The 13664-nt window shown below is 44.8% G+C and overlaps 1 protein-coding gene across 1 annotated transcript in view; it reads left to right on the forward strand.

Moving 5' to 3' along the window:
- The window catches only part of LOC126481968 (L-lactate dehydrogenase-like), a 282518-nt gene that overhangs the window by 182037 nt on the left and 86817 nt on the right, over positions 1 to 13664 (forward strand). The window contains exon 4 of the mRNA XM_050105932.1: positions 2800 to 2973. Within this exon, the coding sequence (XP_049961889.1) occupies positions 2800 to 2973 (174 nt within the window). The remainder of the gene's footprint in view (positions 1 to 2799; positions 2974 to 13664) is intronic.

Below are 13664 nucleotides of genomic sequence, written 5' to 3' on the forward strand. Positions count from 1 at the left end.
TTTTCCTAGTTTGAAACAAAATTTGACATTAACACGCTGTTCTTTCCGTACACTCAACATTTTCCGACGCACAGACAAAACGTCAACTACTTAAAACAGACGCCACGGGCAGACTGAGTGCAGGAGGCAGATGAAACTCGAGCAGTAGGCGGAGCGAGAGTCACGTGACAGGCCACGGGACTTTCAGCCTTATTGCATTCGTTTTATTGTTTCACCAGTACTAGTCCGGTTTTTTTCTAGCCACACCTCGTAAAGCATGGATTGGAAGCACACCAAGTCACCAGTCTGTAAGAAATTCAGAATGCAGTCATCAGTGGGAAAAGTCATGCTGATTGTATTTTGGGATGCCCATGATGTCGTTGTTTTATGATTATTTGAAAAATCATCATACAATATACAGTGCCTACTACTCAGACATGCTGATTGACAAAGTAAAGCCACTAATGGGTGTAAAACTCTGCGGATCTCAAACAATAGGCGTGATATTGCTACACGACAATCCTCGCCCTCACACCACCTAGCTGACCCAAGAAACCACCGAAAAAATGGGTTGGGAGGTACTGGCTCATCCTCCCTACAATTCAGATTTGGCTCCCGCGGATATTAATTTGTTTGTTCCATTCAAGGAGGCATTATACACTATGTAATCAAAAGGGTCCGGAAATGATTTACAAGTTCGTGGCGCCCTCCATCGGTAATGCTGGAATTCATTATGGTGTTGGCCCACCCTTAGCCTTGATGACGGCTTGCACTCTCCCAGGCATACGTTCAATCAGGTTCTGGAAGGTTTCTTGGGGAATGGCAGCCCATTCTTCACGGAGTGCTGCACTGAGGAGAGGTATCGATGTCGGTGAGTGAGGCCTTGCACGAAGTCGGCGTCCCAAAACATCCCAAAGGTGTTCTATAGGCTTCAGGCCAGGACTCTGTGCAGGTCAGTCCATTACAGGGATGTTATTGTCGGGTAACCACTTCGCCACAGGTCGTGCATTATGAGCAGGTGCTCGATCGTGTTGTAAGATGCAATCGCCATCCCCGAATTGGTCTTCAACAGTGGGAAGCAAGAAGGTGCCGAAAACATCGAGGTAGGCCTTTGCTGTGGTAGTGCCACGCAAAACAACAATTGTTGGAAGCCGACTCCGTGAAAAACACGACCACACCATAACACCAACACCTCCGAATTTTACTGTTGACACTACACACGCTGGCAGATGACGTTCACCGGGCATTCGCCATACCGACACCCTACCATCGGATCGCCAAATTCTGTATCGTGATTCATCAGTCCACACAACGTTTTTCCACTGTTCAATGGTCCTATGTTTACGCTTCTACCGAGCGAGGTGGCGCAGTGGTTAGCACACTGGACTCGCATTCGGGAGGACGACGGTTCAATCCCGTCTCCGGCCATCCTGATTTAGGTTTCCCGTGATTTCCCTAAAATCGTTTCAGGCAAATGCCGGGATGGTTCCTTTGAAAGGGCACGGCCGATTTCCTTCCGCATCCTTCCGTAACCCGAGCTTGCGCTCCGTCTCTAATGACCTCCTTGTCGACCGGACGTTGAACACTAATCTCCTCCTCCTTTACGCTCCTTACACCAAGCGAGGTGTCGTTTGGCATTTACTGGCGTGATGTGTGGCCTATGAGAAGCCCCTCGACCATGAAATCCAAGTTTTCTCACCTCCCACCTAAGTGTCATAGTACTTGCAGTGGATCCTGATGCAGTTTGGACTTACTGCATGATGGGCTGGATAGATTTATGCCTATTATGCATTACGACCCTCTGCAACTGTCAGTCAACAGACGAGGTCGGCCTGTACGCTTTTGCGCTGTACGTGTCCCTTCACGTTTCCACTTGACTATCACGTCGGAAACAGTGGACATAGGGATGTTTAAGAGTACGGAAATCTCGCGTACTGACGTATGGCGCATGTGACAACTAATCACCAGAGCACGTTCAAGTCCGTGAGCTCCGCGGAGCGCCCCATTCCGCTCTCTCACAATGTCTAATGATTACTGAGGTCGCTGATATGGAGTACCTGGCGGTAGATGGCAGCACAATGTACCTAATATGAAAAACATGTTTTTGGGGTAGTCCGGATACTTTTCGTCATATAGTGTATGTAAAAAAATTCAGTAACAAAGGAGATCAGGTCATTTGTGGGAAAGTGAATGAAAAAAGGACAAAGAGCGCTTTGCATCAGGTATAAAAAACGGACAATATTCGCCCTCACACCGCTTGGCTAACCCAAAAAACCACTGAAAAAATGGACTGGGAGATACTACGTCATCGCCGGCCTTGGTGGCCGAGCGGTTCCAGGCGCTACAGTCTGGAACCGCGCGACCGCTACGGTCGCAGGTTCGAATCCTGCCTCGGGCATGGATGTGTGTGATGTCCTTAAGTTAGTTAGGTTTAAGTAGTTCTAAGTTCTAGGGGACTGATGAGCTCAAATGTTAAGTCCCATAGTGCTCAGAGCCATTTGAACCATTTGAACTACGTCATCCTCTCTACAGCTCTGGTCTGACTCCTTTGGATTTTCAGTTGCTTGGTCCACACAAGGAGGCATTATGTGGAAAACAGTTCAGCAACATCGAAGAGGTCAAAGAATTTGTAGGGAAGTGGCTAAAAAAAAAAGTTTAGTATTAAGTACATCCAATTACAAATTTGCCTCTGCACTCCAGAGCTATTTTTAGTGTCTTGTCAGAAACATCTGGAACTCGAGTAAATATTGTCATTACAGACAAAAGGTGTAACGCCATGTTATGTATGGAGAAACGCTGAGACGGGTGTTGTGTGGGCAGTTGACATCCTGACGTACGTGGCGTGGAAGCTGAGCGGGCTGCCGAAGAACCGCGTGTTCGGCTCGGGCACCAACCTGGACTCAGCTCGCTTCAGGGTCTTCATCGCAGAGAGGCTGGGCGTCTCTCCATGCAGTGTCCACGGCTGGATCATCGGCGAGCACGGCGACTCCAGTGGTTAGTTAGTTATTCACGTTTTCCTTAAATTTTTGAACGATTTTTATCGAAATGATGTGGAACGAGTCAGTTATGTGATTAGTGATGTACTTGCACCGTATTGTAACAAGCAGAAAAGAACCGGATACAACAGTTCATAAGTTTCGCTTCTCTAGTCTGCTCTATGTCTGGAAGAAACAATGTAGACAGACAGATCCACATCGACGAAAGACACTGCTTTAGTTCTTAACCCAAACTATAACAGATCAGGGATACTTATGACTAATTACTAGTTTGGTCACACAAAGGGTAGTCGGTTTTTCGCCTCACCAGTCAGCCTCCTCCATCTTCCTCGATGAATGTAATCTTCTCCAGCTAGTCCCATCTTACAGATATCCTTTCATTCGACTTCATCCGTGGTCTTCCCCTCGGTCCGTTGCCTGTGAGGTCTTCTTCACGAGTTGCCTGGTGATGTAGGCTTCTCGCAGCATTACACGTTCGTACCAACTCAGCCTCCTCTCTCGAATCTCAGGCACTATGTCCAGCGACTTGTACAACTCCTGCAATTCGCGGTTTTTCCTTTTTTCTCCAGTCATCTCCATCCTTCATTTTCAGAAAAGTCTGACTCTGACAGCATTCTCAAATGTCGGTGGTTTTCTTCCTGTCTTTTTTGTCATAGTCTAGGTCTCTGCTTCGTATACAATGACAAGTTGTATTACTGTCCCGTGTATCTCAAAGCCGGGACCTCAGCAGCTTTCCCAGTGCAAACCTTGACCTGTTTCTTGCCTGGATTCTTTGCATTATTTCTTGGGCTATCTCATTCCTTTCACTGAGCACAGCCGCAAGATATTTGAACTCTTTCTATCCTTTCAAAGATATGACCATCGACGAGTACATCTAAAGATCTGTCATAATTGTCTCTGTCCACAACGAGGTGTCTGATCTTCTCTATATTCATCTTCAGCCTTGCTCTCAATGCCTCTTCCGTTAACACTCTTGCCTTCTGAACCAGATCTTGCTCATTCTGTACTATTAAAACTACACCATCCGCGTAAGCCAGATTGTTGATTCTTCTACCCATCTGCATTCCTGTCTTCAGGCTTGTTACTTTTGTCAGTGTTCTTTCCAGAAACAGAATAAACACAAGGATTGGAGGGGGAGGGGAGGGAGAGAGAAGCAGTTTCCCTGTCGCACTCCAATCTGTACCTTGAATTTCTCTCACATCCTTCCGTTCACTTTCACCATGCATGTTGTATCTTGTGTACATGCTTGTGTAATTTTTTTTAGTTTTCTAGGAACCTGCGCTCTTTCCAGTTCTTGGCGTACTGCACGCCTGTTCACAGTATCATACACTTTCTGGAAGTTCAAAAAAAGATTGCGAACATCTCTGCGAAATTCACAGCTCTTTGATAGTATTTGTCTTATTATCTGTAGATGGTCGACGTTTGATTTTCCATTTCTAAGCCCAGCTTGTCGGAATCCAACTGCCTCCTCAACGTATGGTATTGGCTGCATCAGCAACGACAAGCCAGGACCTTATAAGTTGTGCATAGTAAGGTAATGCCTCTATATTGCTGCATCTCATTGGGTCTCCTTTCATTAGTGTTGAGCAGATGACATACTGCGTCCATTCTGCTGAGATTCTTTCTTTCCTCCAAATTGAACTGATTAGGTGGTATACACTCTTTTGTGGGATATCTCTTCCTTCTGTCACCATTTCTGCAGTTATTCCATCAGTCCCGGGTGCCTTTCCTCTCTTCAACCTTTTTTGGCTTCTCCTACGTCTTCCATGCTCGGCAGTTCGGTCTCCGCTGTTAGTAGTGTTACTCTGTCTTCTCCGTGCAATTTTTCCTCTTCTGATGCTGCTGTCGCGTCGCTGTTGATGGTGTCCACATCCAGGAAAATTTCGAAATAATTTTTCCATTCCTCCATAGCATTTGTTTAATCTATTATCAATTGTCCTGCTTGGCCTTTGATCGCGTCAGTCCTCGTGTTGTATCCTTTCTTGAAGAACCTGAGAGTCCTGTAAAAGTCTCTTGTAGTGTCTCTTGTTCGATCCTTTTCTGCCAGTGTTATTTTGCTGTTTACATACTGTCGCTTTTCCGTTGGGAGGACTTTTCTTGCTTCTCTAGCTGCCTCCATGTACCCCACCTTAATCTTTCATCTTGTACGTCTGTCAGCCATACCATTTTAGCCTCTTATCTCTCGTTAACTGCATGTCTACACTTATCATTAAATGATCCTCTGCTCTACGTCCCTCTCTCCAATGGTTTCAGCACTTCATCTGCTGCGTGTTTCACTTCGATCTTGAGCTTCGACCGTAACTTGTTTACATCATTTCTCTCTTCTTGAAGGACAACAAACTTGTTTCGAATTTCAATTCCACATCTGTCCTGAATGTAACCTTCCTTTAGTAGATCTGTGTTTATTTTCCGGTCTACATCTCTTCTCTTGCAGTTTCTACATTCTATCCTTTCGCGAATAGTTATCAGCACAAGAGAGTGGTCTGATTCTGTTTATGCACCTCTTTGAGATTTTGCCTTTTCAATAACACATCTGCTTCTAGCATTCATTAGTATGTCATCTGTTTGGTTCTGTGTGTTCTAGTCGGGTGATTTCCAGGCTATCCTATAAATGTGTTTGCGAGGAAAGTGCGTACTCATAATCCTTAGGTTTTTTGAAGTTTCCAGATTGCTCAGGAATACATGAATTAAAACTTAATGGCAAGTCGAATGTATTCTTATGACTAGCAGAAACATATTTGTTACAAAGAGATATAAGAGCACGTAGTAGTGAGGTTATCCATTCCACATATAAGGAACATGTAGTAAAGGCAAACCGCTACGACATTATTACAAATAAACATTGCGGTCCTTTGGAGAAATAACAGAAGAAAGGACATGTTCGCTGTCTACGAAGAGAGAAAAGTAAAGCTTGCTGACTAGGAAACGACAGACCAATCAGGTTTTTGTATTTTTTTCGTATTTGCGGTACGTTAAGTTCAGAACTCAAATATAAATCATCCAAAGCATTACGATACAATTCCCAAAAATTACTGAGAAAATTTCAGTGGGGTCGCGTGACTTTGTGGTGAAAGTGCTCGCTTACGATGTTGAAGGTTGGGGTTTGATTCCCGGCTGTGGTAAAATTTTAAACAGAGCTGCATATTCCATGACCATTTCTGTGAGATATAAAACACATAAGGTTTAAAAAAACTTTAATTTCTAATGTTTTTTTAAAATTTAAACAATCTTTAACAACAATTAAGAAGAATTTATATTTGCAATGAAAACTGGATTTTTGTGTGCGTTATTTAATTAGAAATAAGAAAACATGCATTTTTCATGAAACTGACTATCAGATATGTGTTAATTAGATGAACGAAAAAAAAACCAAAGAAATGATGACCGAAACGAGACTGGACCCAGTGATTACCAGTCTTGAGCGCTATTGAATTTTTTGTTTTCATTTTTCTGTATTTTATGACTCACGGAATGCTAGTAGAAACGTACCTCAGTTTAAAAATTTGCCTCAGCTTAGAATCGAACCCATGCCCCTGAGCGGGCAAGCAAGCATCCTACCATAGACGCGCACTGTCCGTCGAGGAAATCTGCCTTACTTTGGGGCATTAAGATGGTCGGAAAACTTAGAATCCGATTTTCTTGAGGTTTGACAGTTGTATCGACCCGCTTTGGTGCACTGATACTTGTGTTCTGAACTTCATGTACGATAAGTATAAAAAAAATTACGAAAATCCGTTGTCAGTTAAAAAAAGCACCAATAGAGGAGCAATATTCCCCACACCCTTCCCCATCTATTGCCGCACCTACCGCTATTGCCTCTACCCGAACATTCTCACTGCTTTGCCGTCCTCTGTATTTCATAGTGCAGGAAACAGCAGAGGTTTGAAATGCAGTTCAGTGAAAACCTTCGTCCAAGTAAGTTTGAGTCCTGAAGGTGACAATGGTTGTACATAAGGCGCAGGAGCCGTAAAAATAATTGTTCAGTCTACATCCGTAACTGTAATTTTATACGTGGAAGAAGAAACCCAACGAACGTAAGAAGAAATGTTTTTAGGGAACATGTCTGAACTCTGAAGTGCGCAGAGAGGTAACAACGTAAGAAAATAAGTGCCTGCAACAGTTCACTATGGCTCCCTATTTCGGCTCATCAAAAAATTTTCCGTGAACGTACTAAAAATGGTCGTTTTAGCTATGTACATTTACAGAATTATGCGTGTCGTTTGTGACGTAATTAATATGAACAAAAAAAGAAGCTTTAAGACGAGTCACTGAACGAGGTGGCGCAGTGGTTAGCACACTAGACTTCCATTCGGGAGGACGACGGTTCAATCCCGCGTCCGGCCGTCTTGATTTTGGTTTTCCGTAATTTCCCTAAATCGCTCCAGGCAAATGGTGGGATGGTTCCTTTGAAAGGGCACGGCTGACTTCCTTTCTCATCCTTCCCTAATCCGATGAGACCGATGACCTCGCTGTTTGGTCTCTTCCCCCCAAACAACGAAACCAAACCAAGACAAGTTAAAACTGTACCCCACATCGGGACTTAACACGGATCCTTGTATTTTGCGGGCAATGCAACAGTCACTCCTCTATCTGCGTAGGCTCTGCAGACCGGCTCACACTTTGAACTTATCAGTAGTTCTTCTCGTTCCCTTCATCGTAGCATATATTCACAAAGAGTTTTCCCAATACTGCCTGCTTTGGCGAAGCAGGCATAATGTGGACAGCTTGCAGCCTTCGTTGAAGTTTTATAGAACATTTGATTACAGTAACGTATACTCCACCTACAGATCTTGGCAGGTCATCGGTACAGACCCCCAACGTGTCATCCTCTCTATGGCGTCACTAAATGCAGAATAGACGGGGGTAGGGTCAACACAGCGCTCTCCCGGCCGTTGTCAGTTTTCGTGACCTGGAGCTGCTACCACTGGGCCAAGTAACTCCTCAGTTGGCATCACGAGGCTGTTTGCAGCCTGTTCCAGTCCTCCCATCAAGAAGAAATCCCTGGCAGTTTCGGGAATCGAAGCAGAGCCCTGACTTCTCGGCTACAGTAACGAACGTCTGACTATAGCAAGCAACTTCAAAAGGATTTAGGCTACAATAATGCAGAGGTGAAGAAGCTTGCATAGAATAGACTAGCTTGGAGAGCTGCATCAAACCAGCATTTGGATACTGCAGCGATAGAAGATGAATAGGGCTGAGAAAGTCAATACGCGCGACTGAGTAAGTACCAGGTGGATATAATTAAAGTGCAGCTACCAACAGAGGCCCACAGTGGGCCGTAATTATCGTATGGCAGGGAAACTTTACAGATATTCAAATGCATCAATGCGGAACCGATTTACGCTGGAAAAAAAAATAGTTCTAATTTTGGCCATCAGGTGCAAATCTGGCGCTGTACAGCAACTCATCGACGTTTCAGGTGCTCATACTGAACAAACTGCGTAACCGGCGGTAAATAATAAAATCAGCATTATGCCTTTCTCACCTGTTTGATCTTTTCTGCCCATATCCCACTCCTAATACAATACATGTGGAAACATTTCTATACGTCTTTCTTCCATTCACAGCGCCAGATTTACACCTGGTGGTGAAAATGGGAACTAATTTTTTCCAGCGTAAATCGGTTCCACATTAACGCATTATATCTACCAAGTTTAGCTGCTGTACGACAATTACAGCCTACACCGGACCTCTGCATCTGCACTTTGTTCCTGAAATCGATGAGGTTACCATTCACTGTGGAGAGAAGAAGACACCAATAATACGAAGGTGGAGTCTTCCATGTATGATCCTGCTGTGAGTTACTCGTAGGGAGGGATCTGGATACAGTAAGCGCCAGCTCTTCAGGCTGACTGTGTGATTAATGCGCTTAGCGACGTTCTCAGGACCCCGCCGGGGCTGCCCCCCGGGCTAACCTCGGATTCTCGTGTCAATGAGGCCATTACAATCTATCTTGCACCGGCGCGAAGACGCTTGCCGGCCTGTTTAATGACGGTTCCGACTGGTGATTCACGGCACCGACAATTTATTGAATTATGATTTATCGACGGGTCGTCTGAATACGCAGCTAATACAAACTGCAGTCATGAGGCTGCGTGTATAGCGCTGTATGGGCAGGTAATGAATCACGGGTGTGCACGGGGCTGTGGCAGACAGACACTGAGTAATGGGACGATGGGCAGTTGAGGCGCTGCGCTCAGCTGACGAGCTGGCAGCTTGTCAACAAACGCGTACTGCCGTCACCACGCCCCATCCGTATTTCTTACCATTTGTTCCCTTCTCCGTATCACTCTGTACCTTATTTAGTTTCTCTCTGGCGAAGAAGTACAGTACACCGCTAGAGCTTATAACTGTATTTTCAATAACATTTTGATTGGTCTAATGATCTTTTCCATTTCTTTCTTCATAGTACAAGCGCAAGATGAAACGTTCACGGTCTAGTAGTGAAACAATTTAATGCTGGGCCAACTGCGCTTAGTTTTCGACGTAATCCCTTTTTTGTACGTTCTCGGAATGGAATAGAAAAAAAAGAAAACAACTTACCTCTGAAACTTCTTTATTTCAATGTAATCTTCCTCTACGCTGATGCACTTGGTTCAGCGATATTCCGATGCCTTCATCCCATCTCAAAAATTAGATTCCTCCAGGCTTGCAAAATGCCCATCACTTTGACTATCAGTTTTTGTTTGGAGAGAATCTCTGTCCACCAAGTGAAATTTTGATCCTGGGGTAGAGGTGGAAATCTGATGGAGCCAAATCAGGCGACTAAGGTATCTGTGGCAGCAATTCGTATCTTAGTTCACGTATTTTGCCACGCCAACGGCATTGTCTTGATGAAAGATGGGTCACGCTCCTTTCACAGGACTTTCTGCAAACGTAACGTCATTGGACGTCACGCACAGTATTGAGAACCGCAGGAACTGCAATCGACTTTCGTTAATGTTTGATATGGGCCTCCCACGAGACTTCGTACACACCTGTCGGAGATTTATAAAAACACTCTGTTCTTGACACTATTTGTTATAATTATTGTTATAATTAAACCTCACATAATGATTTATCGACAGTTAATGCATTCATGTAAGAGAGCTCTCTCAGGAGCAAGTTGTTACCGTCAATAATTCAGAAATCAGGCATGAAAGGCGCTTGTATTATAACTTTCAGTATGGCGTTTCAAGGAACGGCGCATTGAAAATTTATAACAACGTGTCATCATTATCATTAAATGTCAGTTAATAATACATCAACGACAGGAGCATTCAAGAGACATGATGATAGCCAGGATAGGAGACTGCTGTCATACGACGAAGTTCTAGTGTAATGGATAATGTGATGGTTTATAGTGTGTTTAAATCTGTAGGGTTCCATCTCGTTCCATGTAAATATTTTTTTTTAACCTTAGCGTTGTTTATTACGTTCTGGGACTTTCTTATGAATGTAATACAAATATGTTCTGCAATATTCGATGACATTTACATTTCCGTCTGATTACAGAACGAAGAATGAAATAAATATTTGGCGATTTCCGAGTGTGTGGTTAGGCAGAAGCCTAAGAGGACATCTAAATTCGCTGAGAGTGAAACTAGGAACAATAACAGTAATTTTTGTTGTTGTCACAAATATTTTGCTGTTTATTTCCGAATATGTGGTAATTCGTGAGTGTGTGATTAGGCAGAAACCTAAGAGGACAGTTTTAACTGCTGCAAACTGAAAAGAAATTCTCTTTATTTCTGAATACGTCGCGGTTTCCGAGGGTGTGGTTAGGCAGGAACCGACCACGACAGCTGAAATTGCTGTGAGTGAATTGAGGAGTAATAACATTAATATTCTTCCTTTTCACAAAGTTAGTAGCAGTCCCTGCAGTGTGCTCCCTGCCGCCGTTGGATAAGCAGCTGCAGCAGCAAGTCGTATACTCCTAGCTCACTCATTTGTTACATAGTTTAATTCTTAATTTCTTTGCGTGTTTTTGGTACTTGCATTGTTTAATTCATAAATTTCGGGCGTATTATAGTATTTGAGAGTTGTAGCATCGCGTTTTAGTACCTGAATAGTGTAAAATCGCGTAATCTCCTTCCGCCGCCGAGCAGTGTGTCAGCAGTGCGCAAGTAGCAGCATTACTGCATTTACTGGGCAATCTTGTATTTTAATAACCGTTTAAATTTTGTGTCGATTTGTTTGCGCTCTCTGTAGATTAGTTCAGACGTTCTTTGCACAACAGTTTTTAGCATGGATAGGGACTGCAACTACTGTGTTCGGATGCAGGCTGAGTTGGCATCCCTTCGCGCCCAGCTTCAGGCAGTGTTGGCTTCAGTCACACGGCTTGAGGCTGTTGCCAATGGGCATCACTGTGGGGGTCCGGATGGGGGTTTGTCGGGGACGGCCAGCTCGTCCCACGCATCCCCCGATCGGACTACGACTATGGTTGCCCGGGATACTGCCCGCAGTGAGGCTGATCCCTCACCTGTAGTAGAGTGGGAGATCGTCTCAAGGTGTGGCAGGGGGCGAAAGACATTCTGGAGGGCTGAACGGAAGGCCTCTCCAGTTTGTCTGACGAACCGGTCTCAAGCTCTGTCTCAGGCTGATACTGATCTTCGGCCTGACATGGCTGCTTGTCCTGTTCCAGAGGTTGCCCCTCAGTCTGCAAGATCCGGGCGGTCGCAGAGGGGGGGCTTACTGGTAGTTGGGAGCTCCAACGTCAGGCGCGTAATGGGGCCCCTTAGGGATATGGCAGCAAGAGAGGGGAAGAAAACCAATGTGCACTCCGTGTGCATACCGGGGGGAGTCATTCCAGATGTGGAAAGGGTCCTTCCGGATGCCATGAAGGGTACAGGGTGCACCCATCTGCAGGTGGTCGCTCATGTCGGCACCAATGATGTGTGTCGCTATGGATCGGAGGAAATCCTCTCTGGCTTCCGGCGGCTATCTGATTTGGTGAAGACTGCCAGTCTCGCTAGCGGGATGAAAGCAGAGCTCACCATCTGCAGCATCGTCGACAGGACTGACTGCGGACCTTTGGTACAGAGCCGAGTGGAGGGTCTGAATCAGAGGCTGAGACGGTTCTGCGACCGTGTGGGCTGCAGATTCCTCGACTTGCGCCATGGGGTGGTGGGGTTTCGGGTTCCACTGGATAGGTCAGGAGTCCACTACACGCAACAAGCGGCTACACGGGTAGCAGGGGTTGTGTGGCGTGGGCTGTGCGGTTCTTTGGGTTAGATGGCCTTGGGCAAGTACAGAAAGGGCAACAGCCTCAACTAGTGCGGGGCAAAGTCAGGACATGTGGGGACCAAGCAGCAATCGGTATTGTAATTGTAAACTGTCGAAGCTGCGTTGGTAAAGTACCGGAACCTCAAGCGCTGATATAAAGCACCGAAGCTGAAATCGTTATAGGTACAGAAAGCTGGCTGAAGCCAGAGATAAATTCTGCCGAAATTTTTACAAAGGTACAGACGGTGTTTAGAAAGGATAGATTGCATGCAACCGGTGGTGGAGTGTTCGCCGCTGTTAGTAGTAGTTTATCCTGTAGTGAAGTAGAAGTGGATAGTTCCTGTGAATTATTATGGGTGGAGGTTACACTCAACAACCGAGCTAGGTTAATAATTGGCTCCTTTTACCGACCTCCCGACTCAGCAGCATTAGTGGCAGAACAACTGAGAGAAAATTTGGAATACATTTCACATAAATTTTCTCAGCGTGTTATAGTCTTAGGTGGAGATTTCAATTTACCAGATATGGACTGGGACACTCAGATGTTTAGGATGGGTGGTAGGGACAGAGCATCGAGTGACATTATACTGAGCGCACTATCCGAAAATCAATTAAACAGAGAACCGACTCGTGCAGATAACATATTGGACCTACTGATAACAAACAGACCCGAACTTTTCGACTCTGTATGTGCAGAACAGGGAATCAGTGATCATAAGGCCGTTGCAGCATCCCTGAATATGGAAGTTAATAGGAATATAAAAAAAGGGAGGAAGGTTTATCTGTTTATCAAGAGTAATAGAAGGCAGATTTCAGACTACCTAACAGATCAAAACTAAAATTTCTGTTCCGACACTGACAATCTTGAGTGTTTATGGAAAAAGTTCAAGGCAATCGTAAAATGCGTTTTAGACAGGTACGTGCCGAGTAAAACTGTGAGGGACGGGAAAAACCCACCGTGGTACAACAACAAAGTTAGGAAACTACTACGAAAGCAAAGAGAGCTTCACTCCAAATTTAAACGCAGCCGAAACCTCTCAGACAAACAGAAGCTAAACGATGTCAAAGTTAGCGTAAGGAGGGCTATGCGTGAAGCGTTCAGTGAATTCGAAAGTAAAATTCTATGTACCGACTTGACAGAAAATCCTCGGAAGTTCTGGTCTTACGTTAAATCAGTAAGTGGCTCGAAACAGCATATCCAGACACTCCGGGATGATAATGGAATTGAAACAGAGGATGACACGCGTAAAGCTGAAATACTAAACACCTTTTTCCAAAGCTGTTTCACAGAGGAAGACCGCACTGCAGTTCCTTCTCTAAATCCTCGCACAAACGAAAACATGGCTGACATCGAAATAAGTGTCCAAGGAATAGAAAAGCAACTGGAATCACTCAACAGAGGAAAGTCCACTGGACCTGACGGGATACCAATTCGATTCTACACAGAGTACGCGAAAGAACTTGGCCCCCTTCTAACAGCCATGT

The sequence above is a fragment of the Schistocerca serialis genome, chromosome 5 (genome assembly GCF_023864345.2).
Source record: "Schistocerca serialis cubense isolate TAMUIC-IGC-003099 chromosome 5, iqSchSeri2.2, whole genome shotgun sequence".
NCBI lineage: Eukaryota > Metazoa > Arthropoda > Insecta > Orthoptera > Acrididae > Schistocerca > Schistocerca serialis.